We start from the raw sequence: 25679 nt of genomic DNA, 5'->3' as shown, positions 1-25679 counted from the left end.
ACTGATATGAAAGTGTGTCATACACACAACAGGTTTAGAAAAATATTTAAACCGCTGTATTTGAGTTGTTGAAGTTAGAAAATGACTGAAATAAACTAAACTAAATACGTTTTATGTTATAAAACAAAACATGAAAGTCTCTTCAGCTTTGTGAACCACAGACCTTATATCAGACATCTGATCAAAACCTGCTGACTTCAAGACGAGGGAACAGGAAGTGCTAACATGCTAACATGCTAACTCATCCCTGGGTTTCAGGACTTGTTCCCGCAGCACTCCTTTGTGAACTCAAACAAACACTGATTGAGTTTAAAAAGGCCGTTTTGGTGGAGAGCGGGCTTTAATCCCTGTGAAGTGTTTCTCTGAGCTCTTTGAACTCACCCACTGCTGGGAAGGGGATGAACCTCTGCACCAGGAGCCTTGTCGTTGGGCTGAAGCTGCTCGCTCTCTGGATTAACACGTTCAACCCGACCTGAAGGAAAACCAGACGCACATGATTCAGACAGTCCCTCACTCAGATTAAACAAGCTGATGAGACACACGCTGAATGTTTGGAGTTAATGTTTGAATTAATAGGATTTAATCTTTCATGGTTTCAGCACAGAAACAAAAAACTTTTCAGAGTCAGATATAACTGGTATAAAAGCTCCCTGTCTCTGTGCATAAACAGTTAAACACAGTATTCTAACACACTGCAGGTCTGTAGTCAAAAGGCTCAGATAACACCAACATGTCACTTCAGCCTCCGGCTCTCCCCACCCCGGCGGGGGGTCGTCACCAGAGTGGAGGTTTAATTGGAGAGCTCCCGCCCCCCTCCCCGCCTGACGTTCCGCCCTCCAGACACCCCGTGATTTTTTTTCTGAGCTTGTTGCCGTTGTCAAGCCTGAGGGCAGCAGCCGGATGAGCGCCCAGTGGGACCAGTAATTGGCTCAGTTTGAGCCCTGCGTCCACACTGAGGCCTGTGTCAGGCAGGTGTGTGAACGTGTGTTACACTCTTTGACATTTGAGTCTTTGATGACGTGAAGGTCAGAAAAAGGTTCAGCTGATGAGGTGTTGTGATGCTGGTGTTTAAAGGTTTGTCCTGATACTGAACTACCTGTCAAATAATTAAAATTCTGTAAACGTTTCTTGTGGAAAAGAATCTGAAACAACAGTTAAACCTGAAACACCATTCAGTCTGTCCCTATATTATATTTTGCATCTTTTATTATATTGCTTTGTGTTCTGTACAGTTTACTGATCACACTGATCTGTGTCTCTCTCTTTACTGCTTCGTTCTGATTTACTGCTTTGTGTTTTTTCCTACTGATGCTTCCTGTTTGCACTCTCTCCCTTTGCTGCTGTCATGTTGCAAATTTCGCAGCTGTGGGCCAAAAAAAAAAAAAAAAAAAAAAAAAAAAGCATAATCTTATCTTATCATTGGCACTAGTCACCAACTTCTTGGCCGAGTTTCAGGCGACCTGATATGACACCAACAGTCGGCCTCTGTCACCACTCGTTATCTGTTGTCAGTTAGGTGTGTTTGGGCCCTTAAACTCAGCACATAAACCCAGATTAATAACATTGTTAGGGCGCCTCCCGAGTGTAATGGTTAGATTTTACTCGTCTTCCATGTGGAAGGTCCAGGGTTTGAATCCTGCTGGAGTCGACGTCAGCAAAGGCATGTGGTCACAAGAGGTTCCCACCGCCGAATCAAACAGGACCAGATTCCTTGAGGAGGCTTCGGGATAAGAGAGGAACTCTGGAATCTGAGCCAAGTCCTCAACGAGTGTGCGTCTCAAGTCCGTTGTAGACGGGAGGTTTCAGACGTAAAAAGCGGATTCATAAAGAGTTAACAGGGTGTCTGGGTGAGACTTTGGTATGTATCACAACGAGACAAACTAGAATCACCACCCTGTGGTTGTATGACTCCGCCCACCAGTCCACCCTGTGGTTGTATGACTCCGCCCACCAGTCCACCCCGTGGTTGTATGACTCCGCCCACCCTGTGGTTGTATGACTCCGCCCACCAGTCCAGTGTCTGTGACAGTCTCCATCCATGTCAGTGAAAACATGGATGCTTCACACACAGAAGATCTATACAATCAGCACAGTTTCAAGATTAGAGTCACCAATTCAGTATCTGACCAAATGTTTCCCCTTCTGTTCCTGAGATATGACGTTAAAACATGATGATGTCACAGTCAAGCTGACCTTTGACCTTTTGACCTTCATTATTTTATCCTGTTAGACATTTGTGTGAAATTTTGTCAGAATTAACGTATGAATTCTTCAGTTATGGACAAAAACATGTTTTGTGAGGTCACACTGACCTCAGTTCATAGTTGAGTCCAAATGATGTTTGTGCCAAATCTAAAGAAATTCCCTCACAGTGTGTTTGAAATATCACGTTCACAAAATGAGACAGATGCAAGGTCACACAGCCCTTGACCTTTGACCAACAAATTCTAATCGGTTCAGTCATGTGTCCAAGTGGACGTTTGTGCCAAATTTGAAGAACTTCCTTCATGGCGATAATGAGATAATGTGTTCACAAGAATGGGACAGGCGTACAGATGGACAACTCAAGAACATCATGTCTGCTGCCATGGCTATCGCCTCCACAGAGGCATGGTAACATGTATTGTGAGGTCACAGTGACTTTTAACCACCACATTCTATTCAGTTCATCGTTTAGTCCAAGTGAACGTTTGTGCCAAATTTGAAATAAACTCCCTAAAGGCGTTCTTGAGATATTGTGTTCACAGAATGAGTTGGACAAGGTCACTGTGATGTTGATCTTTGATCTACAACAACCAAATCTTATTTCTAGAGTCCCACACTATGTTTGTGCTGAATTTGAAAAGGGTAAGTTTTACAGACTTTTTACGTAGACAGTAACCTCCACTTCAATTTGCAGTCAACAGCAGTCCAGTATTACACTGATATATTGATCTACCTCTGGTTTAAAGACACTATGGATCAAAAAGAAACTCCACGATTTGCTGTGTGATGACATCACGTCATGTCGTGACATCACAGGGCCTGTTAAGTCAGAGCAGAGGCATGATGGGAACTCACAGCAATGGAGACCGCGCTGGTCACTGCTCCGAGGTATCCCTGGATGAATTTGGAGGCTGCAGCTGGCTGAGGAGGAAAAAACATGAGATTAAGATATGAAAGCAGCTCTGGTTATACACAGTGTGTGTGTGGATGGTCACGTCACTGTTACCTTGGAGGCGTTGCGGTTGCAGTAGTTCACACAGGCATTGTGACTCTGGTTTAACCACTGTGAGAGGAGAAAACCACAGAAGAAGAAGAAGAGGAGCTTATTATGTCGATGTGCTGACACACCTAGAACACGTATCAGTGATCGAATATTTAACCACTGACGTTAATCCTTTGCTTTTCCTCGTGGAACTGATTTCAGAAAAATAAATTTGTTGCTTTTGTTGAAACTTTTCCTGTTGAGTGTTTGTTTTTCTCAATCTGTCACTTCACTGGTTTTTACGTCTTCCCAGGACGTCAAGTAGGAACTGTCCGGCTGGAGAAAACTGGAACACACTGATGTGTTTTGTCCTCATAAATAAATAAATATAGATTCTTTTACAGGTGAAGAAGTTGGTATTTACCTGCCAGAAGACTGTTGACACCAACGTTTGATTTGGGAGAAGGAGACCAACGACCTGCACAAAGATAAAACACTTTTACAAAACTACACAATTACAAGTAGAAATAACAGAGCTTAAATGATGGAGGGCCAATTTTGGATTAAAACAATATCAAAACTGTGTGGCCTTCTGCATTTTAGATCAATAACAATAAACATGGTGACTGGATTTGCTTTACTGAAATGTAAACGTCTTACCACTGGTGTGCCGAACGGGATGAAACCTGTGATAAACAGAGTCAGTGTTATTAGAGCTACAGTTTACACTCAGAACAGTTTGTGTTTAAGGTTATTCTTCATCCAACAGTTCAGGTTTTCTTAATTAGTGTTGGTCTCCACAGGTTAGATGGAGCAGTAGGACTCGTCTGACATATAAGGAATGTTGGTCCTAACGTATTAATCCCTGGTGTGTGTCCTCCCTCCCCCCGTCTCTCCAACACATCGGAGTCGCATTGTAAAAAAGGTGCTTCGAGCCCGGACCAAAATACTCGTGTTTGCTTCTTCAGAGAACCTCGAGAACGTCTCCGTCACCGTGGGAGAGTGGTTTTAATCAGCGCCCAGCTGAGTGTGACCTTTTTCAGGCCCGAGACAACCTGAAGAGCCCCGTCGAGCCGTGACAGTTCCCAGGGTGAACGCCGCCTCCATGTTGGACCACATAACAAGCCCCGAGATCCCACTGCCCCCAAAGCTTCCACACCGAGCCACCGTACCTGACATCCGAAAGGGCATGAGGATCTTCTCCCCCGTGTCAGGGTGGATGATGGCCTGTAATCAGAACCATCAGACGATAATCAGATCTGAGTGAGTTCAGTTCAAATTAATTAAGAACAGAGTTTTACTGTGGAGATAAAAAATTAAGGAAAGTTTTAAGTGATACTGGAAACAAATTAATTTCACCTTAAATACAGTAAAAGTCTGGATGTAGAGTTTGGCTGATTTCTGGTTTTGATGGTCCGGTCTGATGTACAAGCTTAAACCAGTCTGATTTTATGCAAACAGGCTGAAGTCACCTACATCAGCAGCGTCACAGCACTAAATCCAACTCATTCTGCTTTAGTATCAAGAGATATGACAGCGTGACTGATATAAAATTATGTTTATATTTTTATAAACAGACAAACGGAGCCTGTAGTGTCTGACAGGCCGTGAGCTGAGCACAACATGAAGGAGATCACATGTTGGTGAGGTGAGGAGGCTGAGTGGCACATGTTGATTTTGTTTACCAAAAAGTTGATGTGTTTTTTTGGGGTGACGAGACAAAACATGGCACAGTTGGTCTCTCAAGAAAACTACAGCCCTGTTTCCACCGAGCGGTTCAGTTCAACATGGCTTCACGATGAAAAGTTGTGGATGGTCCCAACAGAAGCGTTCCTTAGCGTCCCCATGTTTGGTCCCCCCTCTGTTGGGGTACCTAGCACACAGATCTGGTACTAAAAGGTGGAGCTAGAAACCCTGCAGTCTGATTGGTCAGTAGAGGACGCTCACTCTGGTTTTATGTAACCTCTGTTCATACATCAGTAAACTACAACTATAAAATGAAAGAGAAAAAATAACTTCATTCACTGGGCCGACTGCCGGCAACTTTTAAGGTGGAACGTTAACTTGTAATGTTACTCAATGCATGAGTTGATGACGTGAATCCATCAGCACACCTTAAATTTCACTGTGACAACTTTGACCATCACTTTAGTTTTTATATGACACACACTTTTAGTAATGACTTTAAAAATATAGATTAATTTGGAGCGGATTATGTGAAGGTCATATATTCTAATCCTCACTTCCTGTGGGCTACAGCAACACTAAACCCCTGAGCTTGCCTGAGAAGGACTAAATGCACAAAGCTGCTATTTTTAAATATCCCATGGAGAGAGACTCTCACTGCAGCCTGTTCTATTTTGTTGTGAAAATGTGGGCGTGCAGCCTCGTTCTGTGGACGATAAACCAGGTGCAGACTTCCATCTGTGTCACCGCTGATGAGGAAATACAGCGAGTGCTGGACGGAGCAGTGAGTGACAACAACCCCGCCCACATTTAAGAGGACTGTCTGAACAGACCGAGGGTCTAGGTACCATGTCTGAAGGCTTACTGCTGGTTCCAAAGGTGCTGGACTGAAAGGGTTTGGTGGGAACAGGGCTTAGAGCTGCACCAATATGGCAACATTTTGGATTTAAAGCTGACGAATGAGGCGTCCTAACTGACCACGAGGAATATGGTGAGCCGTTTTGAAGTGAACTTTTGGTGGATGCCCTGTTTCTATTGATTCCTGTCACTTGCTTTGAAAGGGCTGCTGCTGATTCACTGAGGGGAAATGAGGAATTATTTACAACAGTGGTTCCCAACTGGTCCAGATTTCTCCTCAGTCATTAGTTCAAGGTCCACACAGTTAAATATATTCACCATCATACATGTGTTCTGCCATGTTATTGAGCTAGTTTTCTGTCTCTGTCAAGTATCTGTCTGTTAGTCACTCACTCCACAGCAGGAAACAGCACTTCAAAATAAAAGCTCTGTGCCAGAAATTCACTGTTTTAAAAAATAAAGTGTTAAAAGTGCTAAATATGGTGGCAGCTATCTACAACAACCAGTGATGATGAGGTGTGACTGTCCTGCCCACACAGACTTCACCACATGGTAACATGTAGAGCTGTAGTTGGAGCTTTGTTGTCATATCGTCTCATGCATGAACACCAAATCTAACTGTATCCAATTCTGCGTGCTCGCACTGTTGACACACAACAAACCTAACGCTGCGGCGCTTCACTGTGGTCAGGAGCGTGTTTACAGACTTTATTACACGTCCAACAGAACTAAGACTGACCATCTTTGTCCCTCGGTGCATTCTGGGTCAGATTTGGGTTTACTGACATCTGTATTCAGAACGTCTCATCAGATGAAGACACACGTTAGTGCCTTAGTTTAGTGAGATTTGAGGACTTTAAGATATTTTTTGTTAAAGTGAAAACAAAGTGGATGAGGAGCGACTCATTACATGAACATAATGCTAACGTGTACAGAAGAATAAATAATTGATTAAGATCATTAATTCTTATTTAAATGATTCATAAAGTCTCTGTTTCTATGTGACTGTAAATAACTCTGTGTTTGACCAGCTGCACCTGCAGCTCAGTTCACTGACTGTCAGACGACTTTACAGTCAGCTGTGACTGTTAATTAACACTGAAAACACTCGTCTGTTCTCCATCTTTATTATTTTAATAATAATTCTCCATTAAAGACGTTTATGTTTCATTTTCATGTTTTGTCTCTCTGCTGTCTGTTTGTTGTGTAAACTGCTGTGTGTGTGTGTGTGTGTGTGTGTGTGTGTGTGAGATTGAGATTGAGATTGAGAAACAGGAAGTGAGTTAAAGACACAAACATCTCACCTGTTTTATTTTCTGAGCCTGCCAGAGCTGTGGAGACACAAGAGACACCTTCAGTGAGAAAAACTGTGATCTGTAAGAACTCAACAGTTTCTCTGTCGGTCAGTTAAAGCTGGAGGAAGAAAAGACACAAAAACAGCCAGCATCTGGAAACACCTCCTCCTCCTCTCTGTCCTAAGCCCCGCCCACCAGAGTCACCAATTAACCTGCATGTCTTTGGACTGTGGGAGGAAGCTGGAGCACCTGGAGGAAACCCACGCTGACACAGGGAGAACATGCAAACTCCACACAGAAGCGCTCCCCCACCACAGAGTTCAAACCCCTGGGTGGAGGGCCCTCTGCACCACCGTGCCGCCAGCTTTAAATGTCTCTTTTTCAAATGAGTGATGTGAAAATATTCTATAAACCTTTATTTATCCAATGGAGACTGTGCAAAGTCTGTATAAGAGATATTTTGGGATGCACCTCCCGGCTCTCCTTCCTTCTCTGACGTCATTAACAGCTGGTTTTTCAGCCCTTCAGTGGACCAATCAACACGTGTGAACTCTGTGTGTTTACCTGAGCGTCCGTCACACCTGGAGGCAGAGTTCCCTGTCTGAAGCGGTGGAGCAGCTCCACAGACTCCTGCAGACGTCTCTGATTGGACCAAACACAAAGAGTCAGTGAGATGGGACGTGAAGTCAGAACACTCTGAGTCACTCCACAGATGTTTTTGTACTCCACTCTTTACGCCACACGGCTCGCTGCACACCATAATTGTGTTTCACTGAAACTTTCATGCTGATTTTCAGTTGACAAATGAGTTTCCTAAAGGGTAATGAGCAGCTTTCTGTGGTGTGATCATCGTCTAATGCCGAGCAAAATACAAGGTCATGTGGCCCAATTTGTACTAATGAGCTTTAGCATGTGTGTGCGTGTGTGTGTGTGAACTCTGTTAACTCTCTGTTAGGTGTGCACTTTTGCCTTGTGTGCACACAAGGTCGTGTGTGTGTGCGAGTGTATGCAAAATCCCGGCCATCCTTGCTCCTCTCTCGTCATTAGGGGCAAGTCGAGGCTACGCCGGCCCAGCAGGGTGCAAGGTGTGTGTGTGTGTGTGTGAGTGTGTGTGAGCGTACACACTCTCCGCCCCTCACAGCTGCCCCACATGTCCACACCTCATCACATCCCAGGAGCTGCCGCCGCTATTACTGTCACCAAAGAGGCTGCTAACAGCTTCATTACCCAGAGCAGCAGAGCTCTGATGAACAGAATCACAACACAACAAAGACCTGAAGAGACGTGACCACGAGCAGAGAGCGACCGACCCACCCACGCTCTGTGACCAGGAGACATACCTAAATATGGTCATACATTTATCATGTTAAAATGAGGTTTAAAGGTCCAGTGTGGAGGATTTAGGGAGAGTACCTTTGTTTTCTTTAGGAACTGTTTGTTATTTAAAAGGGCATGACAAATCATTTTTCAAGCTCTGGAGAGGGACTGAAGTGTTTTATTTCTTCTTTGGCAGAGACTATTTCTGGACATTTTTCAGCAGTTTAAAACATTTGTTAGAAAAGTTAGTTACTTCGATAAAGTAATTAAAATAGTTACATTACTTAGTTCATTTTTAACAGGGTAACTATTAATTAATCTGTAACCTGTTACATTTCAAAAGTAACCTTCCCATCACTGATCGAGAACAACCGGGGCGAAGCAAATTCTGTCACTGGTTGCAAACCAGTCTCACAGTCGTGACACAAACGTCACAGGTCGCTGCAGCTCGTAAACAAATGGCAGCATGAATGTCTTCAGCTACAGTCTGGATTTGAACAATGTGGAGATGTGGTGAGACCTCAGGGTGCAGGAGCTCCTGAGTGTCGGTGGCGAGGAAGAAAATAAGCGTCAGGTGACCACAACAGTGCAGGACAACATAGTGTGTGTGAACATAACGAGGCTGCTGAATGACAGAGACAGACAACACTCAGAGAAACAGGTCACAAACAGCCTGAGTTAATTACAGGCTTTGACGACAGGTCAAACCAGTCAGGTTAACTGTGGAGGAACTACAGAACACTCGTTCTGAACATGACGAGTCAACGCCACGCCTGTTTCCAGCAGGTGAGGTGACTGATGGGTTTCTCTCAGGTTGTGACCCACATGTTTCTGAACTGTCATGAGCAGGATGAGCCTGTGTTGAAGGCAGAGTCTAACGCAGGTCAGGTGACCCCGGACCGACCCTGGTCACTGGTGCCCAAGAGGTATATCATAGCAAATGTGTAGATGCCGACAAAACCTCAGTTCTGACAGTCATCAGTGATGGACAGACACTTCTCCTGCCTCACAACTGATGAGGTGAAATATCATAATTACCCATCAGGTGGCTGAAATACTGTTCTGATCAGCTTGTTGATTATGTCCACACCATATTCATCTCAGGAGGTTTCAACTTCCTGTTTTCTGGAGACACTTCTGGATATTTTGAGTCATGATGACAAATACAACAGGATATATGCAATGTGATTTAAATCATTGCTTTATTCACTGATTTGAGTTAAATGTTTATAAAAACTAATTAACTCAAGAAAGATCTATTTAGACTTTGTATTGTCATTTTTACTATCAGGTGTTTCTGCATTAAGATTCTGTTTCACTGGGATGGACAGATTGTTATTAATTTATGAGTGCATTCAGAGTAGAAATCAACCATTACAATATTTTATCGTGTTTGGCACATAGTTTGGTTCTGAACGGGTTTATACTCTGCACTTGTTCTGTTAAATGTTTAACTGATAAAACTGAGGTTCTCCTCGTAGGTACTAAATCTGCTCTGGCTCAACGCACAGTTTCTCTCCGACCACTGATGAATCCAAAATCTGTAGGTCCGCTCAGGTTCAGAGTCTGAGTGTCATCCACTGTCCGTTGAAGCCCACATGTGACTCTACTTTCATCTACGAAATATGAACAGTCTTTGCTCATCGTTTACACCTCAGATTGTAGTAGATTAATCGCCATTTAACACCTGTGAATATCCTCTTCTCATTTTGCACTATGTACTTTATGTACACATTACATGAAGACCAAATGAGACACGTGTGTGTTCTATCTGCCTCATTGCACTGCGCGCTCTGTAAGGGCGTGTGCACCTTGTATGATTGTTTTCTGTGGAATTGTGAGCACTCGCACTTTGGACGCTGTGTGTGCGTTGTCTCATGGATTTCAATGTGCTGTATTTTCTTGTACTGTTTCAGTCTGTCTTTTTATATGTCTCTGTAATATTTTAATTTTTCTTTTGTTATTTCTTCTTTTGCCTGCCTCTGGGACTGCAGATGGAAACTAGCTGAAAAGCTATAATCTGGTGCAGTGCATCTTTACTCTGTTGAGTCCAGTGTTCTCTGTACATGGTCCCTGATAAAAAATAAAAAGAGTGCTGTTATACTCGTTCACTTTTTGGTTACATCTGGTATTGATTATTTAAATTCTGTCCTCTCAAGTGTCTTCGTAAACTCCAGCTGGTCCAGAATTCAGCCTCCTGTATCATAACCAGAACCTCCTCCACAGATCATATCAGTCCTGTTCGCCAGCAGCTTCACTGACTTCCTGTTAAATGTCACATTGGCTTCAAGATTCTGCCTCTCACCTTTAAGGCCCTTCATAAGCCACGCCCATCATAGGCCACGCCCTTTCCTACCTGCCTGAACTCCTCCATACCTACACACCCTCCTGAACTCTGAGATCCTCTTCAGCTCACGTCACCATCTGCCCTGGACTACCATGGGCTCCTTCAGATTTTACCGTGACTCTGGAAGTCTCTCCAACATGACATTCACAGTATTGACTCCTTTTTAACTCCCGTCTGAAAATGAGACGTTTTCTTTCACTGTGTCTTGTAAGGTGTCCTTGAGTGCTTTGAAAGGTACCTATACATAACGTGTTATTAATATAAAGTCCAGTAATATGGTGTCACATTGGCTGGAGGACAAAAATGAATCAGCGTGTTGCCTCTGACACAGTTTTTTATTTTAATTCAAGGTAAATGTGAATTTTCTTGATCAAATTAAAGTCAGACTTGAATCTCTGAGTGAAAACATCTGTTCCTCCCTGAAAAACTGCAATCAGACGAGACACACAGTCCCTGTCAGCTCAGGAGGATCTCTCCTCCATGGTTCAGTTAACGTTCATCACATCAGATCCATTAAATAAATAAAATATAAAATAAATAAGTTTGTTTACCTCGGTGACGAAGAGCGTCCTGGGGTCAATCACATCCAGGAAGTGCCTGAACCGACCGAAAAACGTGTTCTAGAGGAGGAGGAGAAATCCATCGTTAAAAACATTATCTACGTTCATTTTTAATAAGTTAATTAAAAATACATTTTGTTTACAGCAGTAAACAATTATTTATCATCTAAACACTTTAAAGTTTTCAGTGTGCTGAGTGAAATGAGTCCAGATGAGAAACTTCAGCAAACCTAACTTTCATCTGATGTGAAGGTAAATAAATTTAATTTAGTTAAAATAAAGGAGCCAAATCTGAACGTGGACGGTTTCTGTGGGCGCGGAGAGATTCCAGTTGTCACCCAGTAAACAGTGAGATTACAGCGTGCCAGCTGTTTCTACACAGCAGGTGGAGCCTCCTCATTAATACCTCCGACAAACTGTTTCCTATCTGCATCTTTTAGGGGCCCGAATCCTCTCACACCATCCGCAATTAATTTCTATAATGACTGTGCCAGAAATACCTTTCCATCATTATTCAGAACGGAGCAGAAGGAATGGTTTCGGCGTGGAGCGGCGCCCGTCCCTCCCCAACTTCTCTTTAATTACACTAACTGCTAATTTGGATGAAAATCTGGTTTGTGCGGCGCCTCGTGACTTCCTGAACATATGGATGGTTAAAAACACGGCGTGGGGGAAGAGTTTTTAAAAATCTGTTAAATTCAATTATTCACCAGTGACTCACCAACCTGACCAGTGAGAGCTGATACTGGGGATACTGGGAGAGTGGACTCATTTCAGCTGGACTCATCAGTGTCACACTGACCTCTATGACCTGTCAGAGTCTGAGTGACCTCATGTCTACATTAGAAAGGTTTGGTCATATAACATTATTTTTGATCTGATATTAGTCCTTAAATTCTCCCTGAATATGTTTTATAAGTATTGTTTGGTTTTAAACTCTGCGTCATGAATATATCCAAGAAATACTGAACTATTAAGACAATTATTTTCTTGGCTGAATTTCACATAAAGTAAATTTACCCCTATTCTCTCTTTTAAAATCAGAATCAGAAATACTTTATTGATCCCTGAGGGGACACTGTGACTCGTTACAGTCGCTCTGATGTGAGGGGCAGAGAATTATAAGATGAAACAATAAGGGCATAAAATAAAGTAATAAAATAAGATAAACAGTAATTAAAATGTCCATAATGCTTCATCAACACTTGTACTAAGATATCAAGAATAAATGAAACATCTTCACTGTGCTGAGTCTGTAAGAATATACAGCTGGAATCTTAGTTTTAGGATTTCTGGATTAAACTTATTCTACTTATAAACAGGTAAATAAACATTTGTAAAAAAAAAAGTAGTTTTAGATGAATGTCTGAATGTGTAAACAACAACAACAAAAATAAAAACATGCGCTCCATCTCTGTGACTGATTCATTTACAAACAACATCACTTTAATAATCTAAAAAACCTGACATATTAATTAACGTCATGGGAGCGGAGCTGGACTGTGAACAAAAAAAATCCAACCTCAAAATACAGTTTTTATTTTAAAAAATGCAAAAGCTGCTTTTATGTAATTTATGTATTATTATTATTATTATTATTATTATTATTATTATTATTATTATTTTATTTCACCTGTTCTTGAGATGTGGACAAATCCTGTTCCACACTAGGAAGAATTTCCCCGTTATAAAAGCCTGTAAACAGCAGCAGGGTGTCGACTTTATGTTACTGTGAAATTAATGTTTTTACCGTCACTAAAACTGATGGTTTTGTACTGTTAATGACAAACACAGTATGAAGTGTTTCTCGCAGCACTTTACAGTTCACTTGTTTCATAAAGCTGTTTTTCTCCTTTTCTCACAGTTTACTGATTCATTTTAATGCTCTGTTTAGTTTCTATATTTTACACACCTTTTAATAAACCTGTTATTCTGACCTGAATTAATACTGGCTGAGCAGCTTAGACACAGCAACAGTGACACTGCACCATTAAAGGCACTTTTTGGTTTTAATGGACTTTGGCTGTCACTCTACCCAAAATCACAGAACACAAAACAAAATTCTATTTGAGGGAAAAACAGTTAAATTATTGATTTTTCAATCATGTAATTACAGTGTGCAAAGTGATGTGAATTATTCAACCTACTAGACTTTTCTATTTGTTTTAACGCTTTCCTTCAACCACTTAGTCTTTATATCCACATTATTGATGATTATTAATAAAAAATCTCAGTGTTAATCATTTTTATGACAAAAATAAATAAATAATAGTCATCCCTAAAACTGTGTCACGTCAGAGAGAGTATTTGGTCAAAAACATTATGTTCTGTTCAATTTTGTCTCCCAGTCCTGACGCTGATGAAATGCTTTGAGCAGATAAAAATATCAAGATATATGTCAATATAGCCGAAAAATATCATGATATAATTTTCAGGACAGATCACACAGCCCTATGAATCACCAGCTCTCTCAGGTTAAACCCAGTCAGAAGGTCAGAGCCGGTTAAGGTGTCGTGGTCGACTGTTGGCAGTAAAAATAATCAGGTGTGCAAACTCTGAATATGTGTGTTCGCTGTGTGAGGGCAGGATGTACCTAGTGATGACAGTGGAGCTCAGCCCCGCCCTGTTAGTGATAACCGGGGGGTCGACCCTGAGGAGGCTGAGGTGAGAGAACAGAGACTGTGAAGTGGAACTTCTGTAACAAAAGGACTGTTTAACCCTCGACCTCATTTCCTGTCACTCCTTATACTGAGACCTTTAGTGGGTGTAACACACCGATCAGCTAAAGAGCACTGGAACACAGAGGAGAGTAAATGTCTCCATCCACCCAGCAGTGCACCACCTCATCAACTACTGTTAGACATGTCTCGTTTCGTCTTCTTCAGCCGCTGAGCAACTTTCACACTTGGTCCTTTTCAGCCCTCTGAACGGATTCAGAGCAGTGACTCGGCATTTTTTGCACATATGTGAACACTCCAAGAGAACTCAGACCCTCTGAAGCAAACCGATCTCAGACCACATCAGGTCACTTCAAGTCAGTGCATCTTCATGTAACCAGTGCCCTGTGAACACAAAGTGCACAGGTTCACTTTACTGTTGTATTCAGCCCTCTAGATCACATGACGCTGACCTGGGACGCTTGAAACAACAGATGAAACCACGCTTGTAAGGACGCAGGACGAGGAGGAGTGTGGTCCATGAAGATTCTGCACGTCTCCAGATGTTAATGTAGAATACATCACACAGAAACAGTCTGCAGCACAGACACACTGAGGTTTCACCCCAATATTAAGATCATCTGAAAGTGAGCAGCTTCATCACCTCACTGCAGCGGCGCGTCAAAGTAAAAAATAAACTACGTCAGTATATATAGGGTATAGTTACTAGAGCTGAGTCCTTTTTCTGTTGGTCCACTTTCTGGTCCACTTCTAGAGGTCTGAGTTTGGTTTGTTTAAGAAGGACTACATGTGAAAGCACCCTCAGTAATAACAGGGTCCCTCCTTTAACTCTGGATCCAGGTCTCTTCACACATCCATGGATTATAAACCTCGCGCTGCGTTCAAAGGTCAAACTCTAAATGATGTGAGGAAACAACAGAGTGCTGCTGTGTGTCAAAGCTCTGTGTGGGCAGGCGTAAAAACATCAGTTAAAGCGCACACCTGTTTCTATCTCACACCCTGATGAAGACTGTGTTTTATCCAGGTACCAATAAAGCACTTTAGCAGCAGTCAGAGAGCCTCAGGTGCATTAAGGACTGTACCATGAAGTTAACACTGAGTCAGCTGGACAGATTTTAATCTTTAAATCTCATGAACTGGACTTTACAGGTAAAGTTGAGCAGGTCACATGAACACTGACACAGAGGAAGGTTCAGAGTTCAGTTAATGTAAAACAACAGTAAATGTATGAGTTTGACAAACTTCAGTGTTGTAGTTTACACAGACACAGTGAGTGTGTGCAGCTGTTTGTAAGACACAGACTCAGAGCTCATACCTGTGATGATGTCATTATCTGTGTTAACACACCTTTACCTGTTCACCAGGTGACACAGCTGCTGCTGCAGCCTGGACTCAACACATGGAGAGAAAGTTTAGAGACAGTACCTGGTCGTATCGGGACCTGCCGAGCTGGAAGGTGTCATACTCAGACATGTTGCTGCAGACACACACACGCGCGCGCACACACACACACAGCTGTGCTCCTCTTCCTCCTCCTCTTCCTCTGTACGGTTATAAAAGCGGTGTTTGATCAAACTTCAGGCTGCAGAGCTGCTGCGCGGTCAACACTCAGCTGTTCACTGACCCCGCTGCATGACGGGTAATGTGGTTTCTCTCGGGCAGGATGTGGTTTGAAGCTGCTGTTAGAGGACTACACTTCCCAGGAGCACACGGTGTGTTTACAGGAGTTTAAAAAGGAAGTGAACAGGGTGAAAGTTTGGTGATAAACTGCGACAGTTATAGTTTTACAGAGGGTGTGTGTTCATGTGTTCATGTGTTCATGTGTCCGCTCTGAGAGAAGCTGTGAGAGTTTACAGAGTAGATGAAGCCCTCTGGTGGTCAAACTGAGATAAAACCTGTGCTGGTGACATGTGGACAAAATATCATGAACATCTCAAACTCATTACAAGACAAGAAGCAGCAGAACATCAAGAACAGAAGTGTTTGATTTTATTCCACATGTTCACATCTGTATCATCCTGTTCATCCTCTGTGACGGAAAATAACTGTAACAGTGTGGTGAGTTGTCTTTAATCATGGACACTAAGGGACTGTTCTTTATATTTTAGAAGAGGGGGCGGCTGGGGCGTGACCTCTGTTTTTTTTTTACCCTCCCCAAAGCTCCAGATATTTCCCCTTGACCCTCCCTGAGTGACTGGAGGAAAACCCGTGACCCTCCCTCCTCCATAAATGACTTATTAGATTTTTAAAACTTACGCTTTGATGTTTAAAAGTTAAAACTCAGACTTGGTTTTATGTTTTTGTTTTTTCTGACAGAAGTGTTCGTTGCACACGATGTGTCCAAGGACCATTTTGAAAATCCAGTAATAATTTCTGTTCTTACAGTTTCTGGCTGTGATAAATGTTTTCATTTTGGTGATTTTTTGTTGTTGTTGGAAAACAGACATGTTTTATAAAAAACAACAGAATTACAGCCCCCTCACTCTGACATCTCTCCACTTTGTGCATGTATAGGTCCTGTTTGTGCATGTGTGTGTCTTTTGGACCTGTGTGTAATTGACAAGCAAGAGTGAAAACATTGAATTTCCCCTCAGGGGATTAATAAAGTAAATAAACTAAAAATTGGAAAATCACCTAAATCTGGAAGGCAAGTTGTCTTTAAAAGGTGCCAACATTTAGTGCCAAAATCAAGGAGGCAAATTTTCTAAAAACAAAACAAAATAAAACATTAAAATGAATAAAAAATACAACAATTTAAATCTGTGTGCCCCTCCCCTCAGCCAAAATAAAAAACACAGAATTCCCTCCCCGGTGCTTGAAAAATGATTTGACACTTTTTTTTTTTTTATCTGACAGAAGCATTTGTTGCACACGATGTGTCCAAGGACCGTCGGAAATTTGAACTATTTATCTATTTTTTTTATTTTTTTTTGTTTACAGTTTGTGGCTGTGATAAATGCTGTAATTTTGGTGATTTTTAAAGATGACAACAGAAGGCAGGTTGTCTTTAAAATCTGCAGTAAATGATTCTCACTAATTTACAGCTTGATAAAATCCGATTTACACCAAAGACTCTTTCAGGAAATTTAAAAAGATGGAGTAAAATACCTTCCTGCCTATCCACAAATATTATCCTACTCAATCCTATCTACCTTTTATCCATATCTTTACTCTGACCTTAAAGGCGAGTTTATTGTTTACTGTAATAACATTTAGCTTTTTACTGCTGCTGTCACATTTAGGCTGCAAAAATCATGAAGTGTTCCTGTGAGTGTTATAAATGTTTGTTACAGAGATTATTTTTTGCAACAATCCAAAATGAACCAGGGCGACGCTAATCTCTCAAGATAGATTCTGCAATTTACATTGTAGATTGTAAAGGAAGAAAAAAAAAGTTTTTTTTTTCTTTTTTTTAACCGATGGATTTCCAGATTGGGGTGACGCTAACTTCCATGTCTGCCTAAAAAAATGTCATCCCTTCAGCACTCTGTAAACCTGACAGTAGGCAGGACAGGTGTGATGTTTTGATGAGGTGTTATGCGAGTGACTCACTGAGGGAGATTTAAAGACTAGCTGTTAGCAGTTAGCAGCTAACTCAAAGAAAGAACTGCGGCAGTAAATGTCCACAAACGTTGAAAACAATGAGGTCCAGGAGCTCCTTACCCTCCGAGCAGAGGACGAGATGAGCCGCCATATAACAGGGACGCTAAATGATTGTTATTGACATGTGATGTCATTGTTATTGTTTATAAAGAGCTTCTGACACGCATGTTATATGTCACACTAGAGGCTGACGCTGTTGTGTTATATGTCACATCTTGATTTCACAATGTCAGCATATTGTCTACAATCACACACTGGAGCCACTTGATGCTGCTGCTGTTTGGTTCTGTGTAAAAATGCAGAGGAGGGATAAAGAAGGGACTGATGACAGGAAAGTAACTAATAAGAAGCTCCTTTAGTTTATAATTACTAAAATGTTTTATACATTTGCAAATAAAAAAGAAGAGAGAGCAGGTATTTTACCAACTTGTGGCTGGAAATGGAGCTGATGATCAGAAACAAACTCTGAATCAAACAAACACTGAATCAGTGCTGTGGAACACACACACACACACACACACACACACACACACACACACACACAGCCCAAAGAAAGATTAACAACCAAACATACGGTGAGCAAGAAACACAAAATATTCTTTATTAAATATACAAAATTTGTGAAACAGAATTGCATCACGAATTGTAAACTTTCCAATCTCGCACACTACCTTAAGCACATTCCACCAGCTACACACTCGAGGACAAAATACAATCAGTTGAAACTTAAATAAAAATGGAAGACATGGAAGAGGACGCTAATTCTTCATAAGTGCCGAGTCACACTGAATATGTCTCTACGTCATCTATGCACTTGATACTGCGATCGCACAGCAGAACTCAGATGACAAAGACGGTTTCGGGTGTTTTTGTATGCTTCAAGCTCAAATCGTCGTTGTGGTGTTGAAGTCAGCCAAGTGCTTAAATCACAGAGCGGTTAGAAAGTGCAGTACGGAGTGAAGTAGATCTAACTATCCCGACATGGACAGACAGGTACAGTATGTTCGTTATGCTCTGACGGATAAGTAGTGCAAGAACATCCACAAATGCTGTTAACAGTGGCATCAGAATACTGTAAGGTGTTTCCATCTGCTCCACAGATTACATTTCAAGGCTTGGTTTTTTTTTTGGCATTTCACAGGAAGTCACTGTTACTGCTCGTTTTCTATGCATACAGTTTATTTTGTGCAGTGATCGAACATAAAGCATCAACACAAGGTAAAAAGTGAACAGATGGCTTTCTTCTTCCAAACCTGCCCCGAGCCCCGACGAGGAAAATGAAGTGTTAGATCAGAGATACTCAACTCGTACTGCCCGGGGCCAAAATGTGAGGAGGTCAGGGGCCAGTCAGAGGCCCCGCACATGAACGCAGGGACGTTTCTGGGATTTAAGGACATTTTGGGCTCAGCCCGGACGTTCGTCAGGGGATCCAGGGGATTCTCCTCTGGCACTATGTTTGATAAACAATCTATTTTGATGCTTCTTAATGAACTCTGGTGCCTTCAGCTACTTTCGCACCACCTAGCAGCAACTGGCAGCCTCCCGTCGTTTCAATAAGAGGAAGTGGTTTAAAACATGGCAGTCGGGGTATGAAGCAGTCGCCGCCAACGTGAACGCACACAGACCTACAAAACTCAATAGCTCCTTTTACACTTCGTGTTCAAGGCAGGAATGTTGCACCATTATGTCGCCTCACTGTTGAATATATAAGGTACGATCGTGGAATTGGGGGACAGAGTTGTGTCACCTTTAAGCTGCCATGGGAGGTAATAACAGCGCCAAGACAACGTATGCACAGAGTGCCCCCGGAATGAGTTAGCATGTTAGCACTTCCTGTTTCTTCGTCTTGAAGCTTTTTTTGTTGGATGTCTGAAATAAGGTCTGTGGTTCACACAAGCTGAAGAGACGTTCACTTTATCTACGACATAAATTACATCAGTAAATATTAGAAGCTTTTATGCGTCTTAAAAAAAGTGGAGGCTAACAGGTGGCTAAAGAAGTCTACGACTGCCGAACGCAGCTTTACAGCCTCGTTGTTGTGGCGACGTTGAGTCATGTGGCTATGGTGTAGTTTGTTTATAGCCTAACGTTAGCTTTTTATTTCTGGTGATTGTATTTAGGGCTGTAAAATCATTAAAGTGGTTCATTTGTGACGATTATCTCGCTGAACACACAGATTTAGCTGTGCTGCAGAGTTCACCTGGTTGAACTTCTGGCTTTGGACGATCAAAAAGGGGAGGGGCATCCTAGAGACGGAAAGACTACAAGATGGAGGAGCTGATAATGTTGGCGTCCAACCTTCAGATGATTGTAAATTCTCCAAATATGTAAAAATCTTTGGTCATTTCAATGATTGCCGTCGTCTTGCTACAGTATGCAGTTATTAACATGACGCTGCACTAGCTTGCACGTCACAGCCCTGGACTGTAGCTGCAGCTGCTAAAAACGCTTTGCTTTTTTTGGGGAACATTCCTGTGGGTAGGAGGCTGTCAGGACAGTTACCGCACAGCGATGTGAAAGCTGCTTCCTGTATATTAAAAGTACAAAAAAAATCCCAGTGTGAGACACCTTACCCTGTGAATTAAAGAACATTTCAGGGAGGCCTCCTGGCACCGTATCAGGGGCCAAATTTGGCCCACGAGCCGTACGTTGAGTATCACTGTTCCAGTTTCTTGACATCCAAACAAAACAAAAATAAGGCAGCATTTGGCATTTCAATATATGCTGTAATGCGGTATATATCCCTTTGTAACACCTGAAAGCGTTAGCGATATGCGTGCTGGAGCAGAAGCAGATGTGACACGCAGACACTGAGGGGCGGGGGGGGGGGGGGGGGTAGGAGGAGTCAAGAACCGGCACGTTCGCAGGCATTTTTTCACCAGTGTGTTGATAACACACGTGAAGGAAGGCAGAAGCATGAGATCAGAGGAGCTGTGATGGCTGATCTTGATACTGAGTGATACTGTCTTCACCTGATAACACCGTGACCCATACAAGAATCAGTTAGCTTATGTGGCTGAGCATCATGGGTAATTTCAAGACATGCCCATAAACAGAAAGAAGAAAACTGAAGGAGCAAGCAAAAGATAAACAGCACTCATCGTGCGTATGAAAAGAAACCATTCACTTGCTGGCTAAGAACACTTTGAACATTCGGAAGCTACAATCAGTTCCCAGTGAGGTGCACAAGTCTCACAGCGCTCCGTCGCTTTGTAGTTCCTGTAACTAGTCAGAGCACTCGGTATTTATCAGGGAACATCTGTAGAGTGTCAGTCCACAACAACATGAAGCTGCACGCAGACAGGAGAACATCAGTGTTCTGGAAACACAGCGGTGGTTCTGCATGAATCGACCTCACGAATCAAATATTCTGTAAACTTTCAAATAAAATTCCTATTTTCTAAAACACACCTGAAGATTGTTGATTTATTTCCTTCTTTCTCAGCAGCCATACCTCCCTCACTGCTGTCAACCTTCTCCTCTAAGGGACTGATCATTATTTATGAAGGAGTGGTGCACAAAGGGGGAAATATATAAAACAATTTTTAAGCACTCAGGAAGGACTATAGTTTTATTTTGGCCTATGGGAGGAGCATACACATTTAAATAGTTGTATTTATTTTACAGCCGATTTTTAAGGAAAGTGCTGTCCAAGTTTTGGCAAACTCTTGGAAAGTTAAAAAAAAAACTGTACTGTAATTTTTCAACCTGGACCCTATTTTGCCATGTTTTTGCGTCTGAGTGACTAATAGGGACAACGATTTTTGAATCTGGTCTAGGATTTAATGAGAGCGCTGCAGCTGGCAGCAGCGGCAAAACACACTGCAATGTAACCACTCAGGTCGTGTTCACACCGTCAGTGTGCGTCCACTAACAGTGTTTGTTTTTGTCACTGACAGGCTCAGATTGTTATTCTAAGTGTGTGACAGCATTATGAAAGGATCCCTACAGAGACAGCTTTGTGTTAAAGAGTCAGATCCTTTTTGTTTAACCAGGAACAGCCCTGAAATCACCGTCACCAAACCCACCAGACTGCATTTAAATAAACAGTCATTTTATCATCATTAAACACACTTCATTTAAAGTCGACAGAAACAAAATAAAACTCACAAAAGCCATCTTGGTCCGTCTTTCCACTGTTCCAACAATCACCAGCTCTGGTTTGGTTTAAATTAACCCTTAATTCACCAGTTAGATGTGACAACATGCTGCCTCTATACACACTAACATGACTGTTCATTTAAATGCAGTCTGGTGGGTTTGGTGACGGTGATTTCAGGGCTGTTTCTGGTTAAACAAAAAGGATCTGACTCTTTAACACAAAGCTCTATCTCTGTAGGGATCCTTTCATCATGTTGTCACACACTTAGAATAACAGTCTGAGCCTGTCAGTGACAAAAACACTGTTAGTGGACGGACACTGAAGGTGTGCACACACACCCCGAGAGGTTACGCTGCAGCCTGTTTCTCTGCTGCTGCCTGCAGCGCTCTCTGTTAATACTGAACCAAGTTAAACAAATGTTATCATGAGTCACAGAGACACAAAAACATTCAGACTGAAAAACAGCAGAAGTTTGAAACTTGCTCGAGATCCACTGCGGTGAACGTTTTGTCATGTGTATTTATATATAATTGAACTCCTTTTTTGGCATATCTTGGACGCTGCGACATCCAAACTGCTGCCACATAAAACCAGATTTATAATTATCTATTGATTTTCTGACAAAACAGAACAGCTGCAACAATTAGTCACTTTATAGATTTATCATCTGACTGGAACTGTTCTGATAATCTGTTCATTGTTTAAAGCAATTATCAAGCAAAAACACAAACGTCTGATATTTCTGTCTCCTTTGTCTTACATTATAATAAACTAAATAACTTTGGATTTTAAACTGTTCTGACAAAAACAGGCGATCTGATGATGTCACCTCTCACCATGATATTCTGTAGATGAGATGATTGAGCCATTGATCAAGATAAACTAAAAATCAATATCACAATGGTTGCAGACCTCCAGTAAAGCTCAAGAGTGCTTTTATGTATCTGAACTTCACGTCTTAGATATCAGAGCATTTTTACACTGATTGAAAAAAGCTCTCTGCTGCCTCATGAAACTGAAATAAACACAAAAGTGTCAAAATGTTCACGGTGACAGATTTTTGTCTCGAGCAGGTTTCAGTCGCTGCATGATGAGTTTCCTGCTTCTCTGAAATGAGGTGAAACCAGCGGCTGCCTCGAAGGTATAAAATCAATCTAAACCTGTTGACATGTGACAGAAATGTGCAGCGTTGATCTGAAGTCTATGTAATTTGCAGTTAATGGTCTGAAACATGCAAACCCACCAGAGTGTCCCTTCAGGTTGTTCGCTCCTGTTTCCCCACAGAGCTGCAACACTGACAGAATATTCTTTGAAACGCTGTGTGAGGAGGAGCGAGCTGCAATACGACGTGCAGTGTTGTGGACTGACACTCTACCATTTCTCTCTGTGTGATAAGGTGATACACGTGAGGTGAGGTGAAGAGGAGGAATCATTGTTTCTACAATCAGGATCCCAAAATGGAAGCATGGGTTTTGAACTTACTGGGCTCTCTCCTCTGTGAGCTCAAACCCATCTGGCTGAGTGAACCTGAAAACAACCTGAGGACCCGCTACATTCAGAACCGCCCGAACCGAATCCTTCTCCAAGGACGTGTTTCAGCACAGTAAAGCATGCCGGCTGGAGAACGCCGCCTCCACATCTCTCAGTGCCTACAGATTTGTATCAAAAAGGACAGCATAGCAGTGAAAAGACTAAAGAGCTGTTGTGGAGGACAGAGTGAACACGGCTGCAAACCCTTCTCCCTCCGCGCGGTTGTCACTTTAACTTGGAGCGCACTTGCAGGAGGGTGGGCTTCTGCTCCATGATGCGCACCAGCAGCGTGTCAATGTAGTCCTCCAGATCTTTGACCTGCGGCTTCAGCTTCTTCAGCTCCACCTCCCGCTTCGCCAGCAACACTCTCTGTCGCTCAAACTCCGCCTTCTGCCTCTCCAGCTCCGCCTCCCGCTGCACCAGCAGGGTGACCAGTTCACTGTGGTTCAGGTGGTAGTACGAGCCCGCTCCCTCTGTCGCAGACTGACAAACAGAGAGACAAACAGAGAGACAGGAAGGAGAGCAGAAGTGTAACAAAGATAAAAACAGAGTGGTGTCTTCTCACTAGATTTCCTGTTGATTAAATTAGGATGGTCTGTTCATGCATCTTGCATCTTTACTGTCACTCTAGCCCCCTTTTACGCCGCCTGTTGAAGGCTGAAATATCACGCTGTTATACCCCATCGCCATTTTGGTACGATCGTGGAATGAGGGGACAGAGTTGTCTCGTCTTTAAGCTGGCAGCAGAGGCGAATCGACGTCTGTATAAAAGTGGACAGCCATCAGGAAGGACCGTGGGCTGGAGGGGTTTTATGTTTTGATGACGTGTTATATGTGCGACACACCATGGCAGATTTAGAAAGTAGCTGATAGCAGTTAGCAGCTAACTCAAAGAAGAAGAACAGTGGCTGTGAATGTCCAAAAACAGATAAACAATGCGGCCCAGGAGCTCCTTACCCTCCGAGCAGAGGACGAGATCAGCCGCCATATAACAGGGACGCTAAATGATTATTATTGACGTGTGATGTCATTGTTATTGTTTATAAAGAGCTGCTGACACGTGTGTTATATGTCACACTAGAGGCTGACGCTGTTGTGTTAAAGCCACGACACACCAAGCTGATTGGCAATGTTGGGTCGTCAGTAAGCGTCTGTCGCCCTAGTTGGTGTGGTGTGTCCTGCACTGTTGACCCTCGTCAGCCCTGTCTGCATTTTTTTTTTTTGGTTAATTCAGCATGTTGAATAGGCGTCGGCAATGGTGGAGCCCGTCGGTGAATGAAAGGAGGAGCCAAAGTCCAGAGGGGATGAGACCAAAACCAACTTGTTCCATGGGGTCAGATTATTTTTCTCTTCAGCAGAAACGTTTCCTGATGGTTTGTGTTCTTGTTCACTGGCGCACGGTAAATATGCTCTGATTGTGTTGTTCATGTGCTAACTGGCTAACTAGCATCAAGACGCTCTTCTTGTTTCCCTTTTTGAATGACGAATACAGACAACCGCCGTCTGCTGCTGTGGAGAGTCATTTCCTCTCAGCAGGAGCAGAGCGTTATGCGCTGATTGGCTGTTGGCTGGAGTCTTTGTGATGTGTTCATGTGCAACTTTTTGGCTGAGACACAGCGGCGTGATCCGATGCAGCAGGGGGCCTTTGATAGTTCTGACGCCATTTTGGTGTGTCTGGGCCTTTATACATCACGCCCATCACGCCTCTTTTGATAGTGTGATGCCGGCATGCTGTCTAAAATCACACACTGGAGCGACAAGATGCCTCCGTCATTTGGTTCTGTGTAAAAATTCAAAGGCAGCATAAAGAAGGGGCTTTGTAGCAGCTCTATGGCGCCACCTCTGTGTAAAAAGGGCTTAATTATTCAGGGGAGAGAAACCTGTCTTTCCCTCTGCAGGGCAGCTCTGCAGTATTTCTACAGTATTATTACTATAAGCTGACCGTACCTTCTTCCTTTCTGTCTCCTGCTCGCTGAGCTGGCTGCTCCTCCCCGGGTGGATGGTGGACTTGAGCTTCTCCAGGCCGGTGGCCAGCACTGACCGGCCCTCCGTCCGCTTCTCCTCAGCCTGTATGGCAGTGGTCAGGGGCTTCACTGGGTGGGGGCTGGAGGGGACGACAATAAGCAGCACGCACACACACAGTCAGGTATCACACTTCACACCAGCGTACGACCCCTGTGGCCTCTTTACACCGAACACCCTGATATAAAGACGTCTGGCTGCCGTTCTGGAGGTCCTAAGCTCTTTGAAATACAGGTATCACAACATCTGTGTTTTTTTCACAACACAGAATTTTACAGCGGCTGAAATATGCCGCTGCCTCGTTGTTCAGGTACTAAATTAAGTCAATTTGCCTGCTGGTCGGTGCACCAACAAACAACCAGAAACCAGCTCTTTGTTCAGGTCAACTTAGACAACCTTTTCAAGTCAACAACAACACAGGAAGGGCAGTTTCCTGTGTCAGTGACCTACATTTACAAGGAAATCTGTTATCAGAACACCTACCCACTCAGTGC

The 25679-nt window shown here is 42.8% G+C and overlaps 2 protein-coding genes across 4 annotated transcripts in view; both read right to left on the bottom strand.

The window, feature by feature from the left end:
• sfxn5a (sideroflexin 5a) overlaps window positions 1-15573 on the bottom strand; it is a 43758-nt gene extending 28185 nt beyond the window's left edge. For all 3 annotated transcript variants that reach the window (XR_013493424.1, XR_013493425.1, XM_033641834.2), the window contains exons 1-10: window positions 15354-15573; window positions 11242-11310; window positions 7591-7668; window positions 7036-7062; window positions 4360-4414; window positions 3848-3873; window positions 3612-3665; window positions 3212-3268; window positions 3061-3126; window positions 382-472 (exon numbers count right to left, since the gene is read on the bottom strand). Coding sequence is in view for 1 of the 3 variants with exons in the window: in XM_033641834.2 (XP_033497725.2) it covers window positions 382-472; window positions 3061-3126; window positions 3212-3268; window positions 3612-3665; window positions 3848-3873; window positions 4360-4414; window positions 7036-7062; window positions 7591-7668; window positions 11242-11310; window positions 15354-15401 (571 nt within the window). In the remaining 2 variants the exon portion in view is untranslated. The remainder of the gene's footprint in view (window positions 1-381; window positions 473-3060; window positions 3127-3211; window positions 3269-3611; window positions 3666-3847; window positions 3874-4359; window positions 4415-7035; window positions 7063-7590; window positions 7669-11241; window positions 11311-15353) is intronic.
• A 2529-nt stretch (window positions 15574-18102) lies between these two features.
• rab11fip5a (RAB11 family interacting protein 5a (class I)) overlaps window positions 18103-25679 on the bottom strand; it is a 44939-nt gene continuing 37362 nt past the window's right edge. Inside the window, exons 5-6 of the mRNA XM_033643457.2 lie at window positions 25111-25267; window positions 18103-23646 (exon numbers count right to left, since the gene is read on the bottom strand). Of these exons, the coding sequence (XP_033499348.2) occupies window positions 23389-23646; window positions 25111-25267 (415 nt within the window). The 3' untranslated portion in view covers window positions 18103-23388. The remainder of the gene's footprint in view (window positions 23647-25110; window positions 25268-25679) is intronic.

Source organism: Epinephelus lanceolatus, chromosome 15, assembly GCF_041903045.1.
Source record: "Epinephelus lanceolatus isolate andai-2023 chromosome 15, ASM4190304v1, whole genome shotgun sequence".
Taxonomy (NCBI): Eukaryota; Metazoa; Chordata; class Actinopteri; order Perciformes; family Serranidae; genus Epinephelus; species Epinephelus lanceolatus.
Note: the sequence above shows the minus strand (reverse complement) of the source record. Positions and strands in the feature narration are given on the sequence as shown.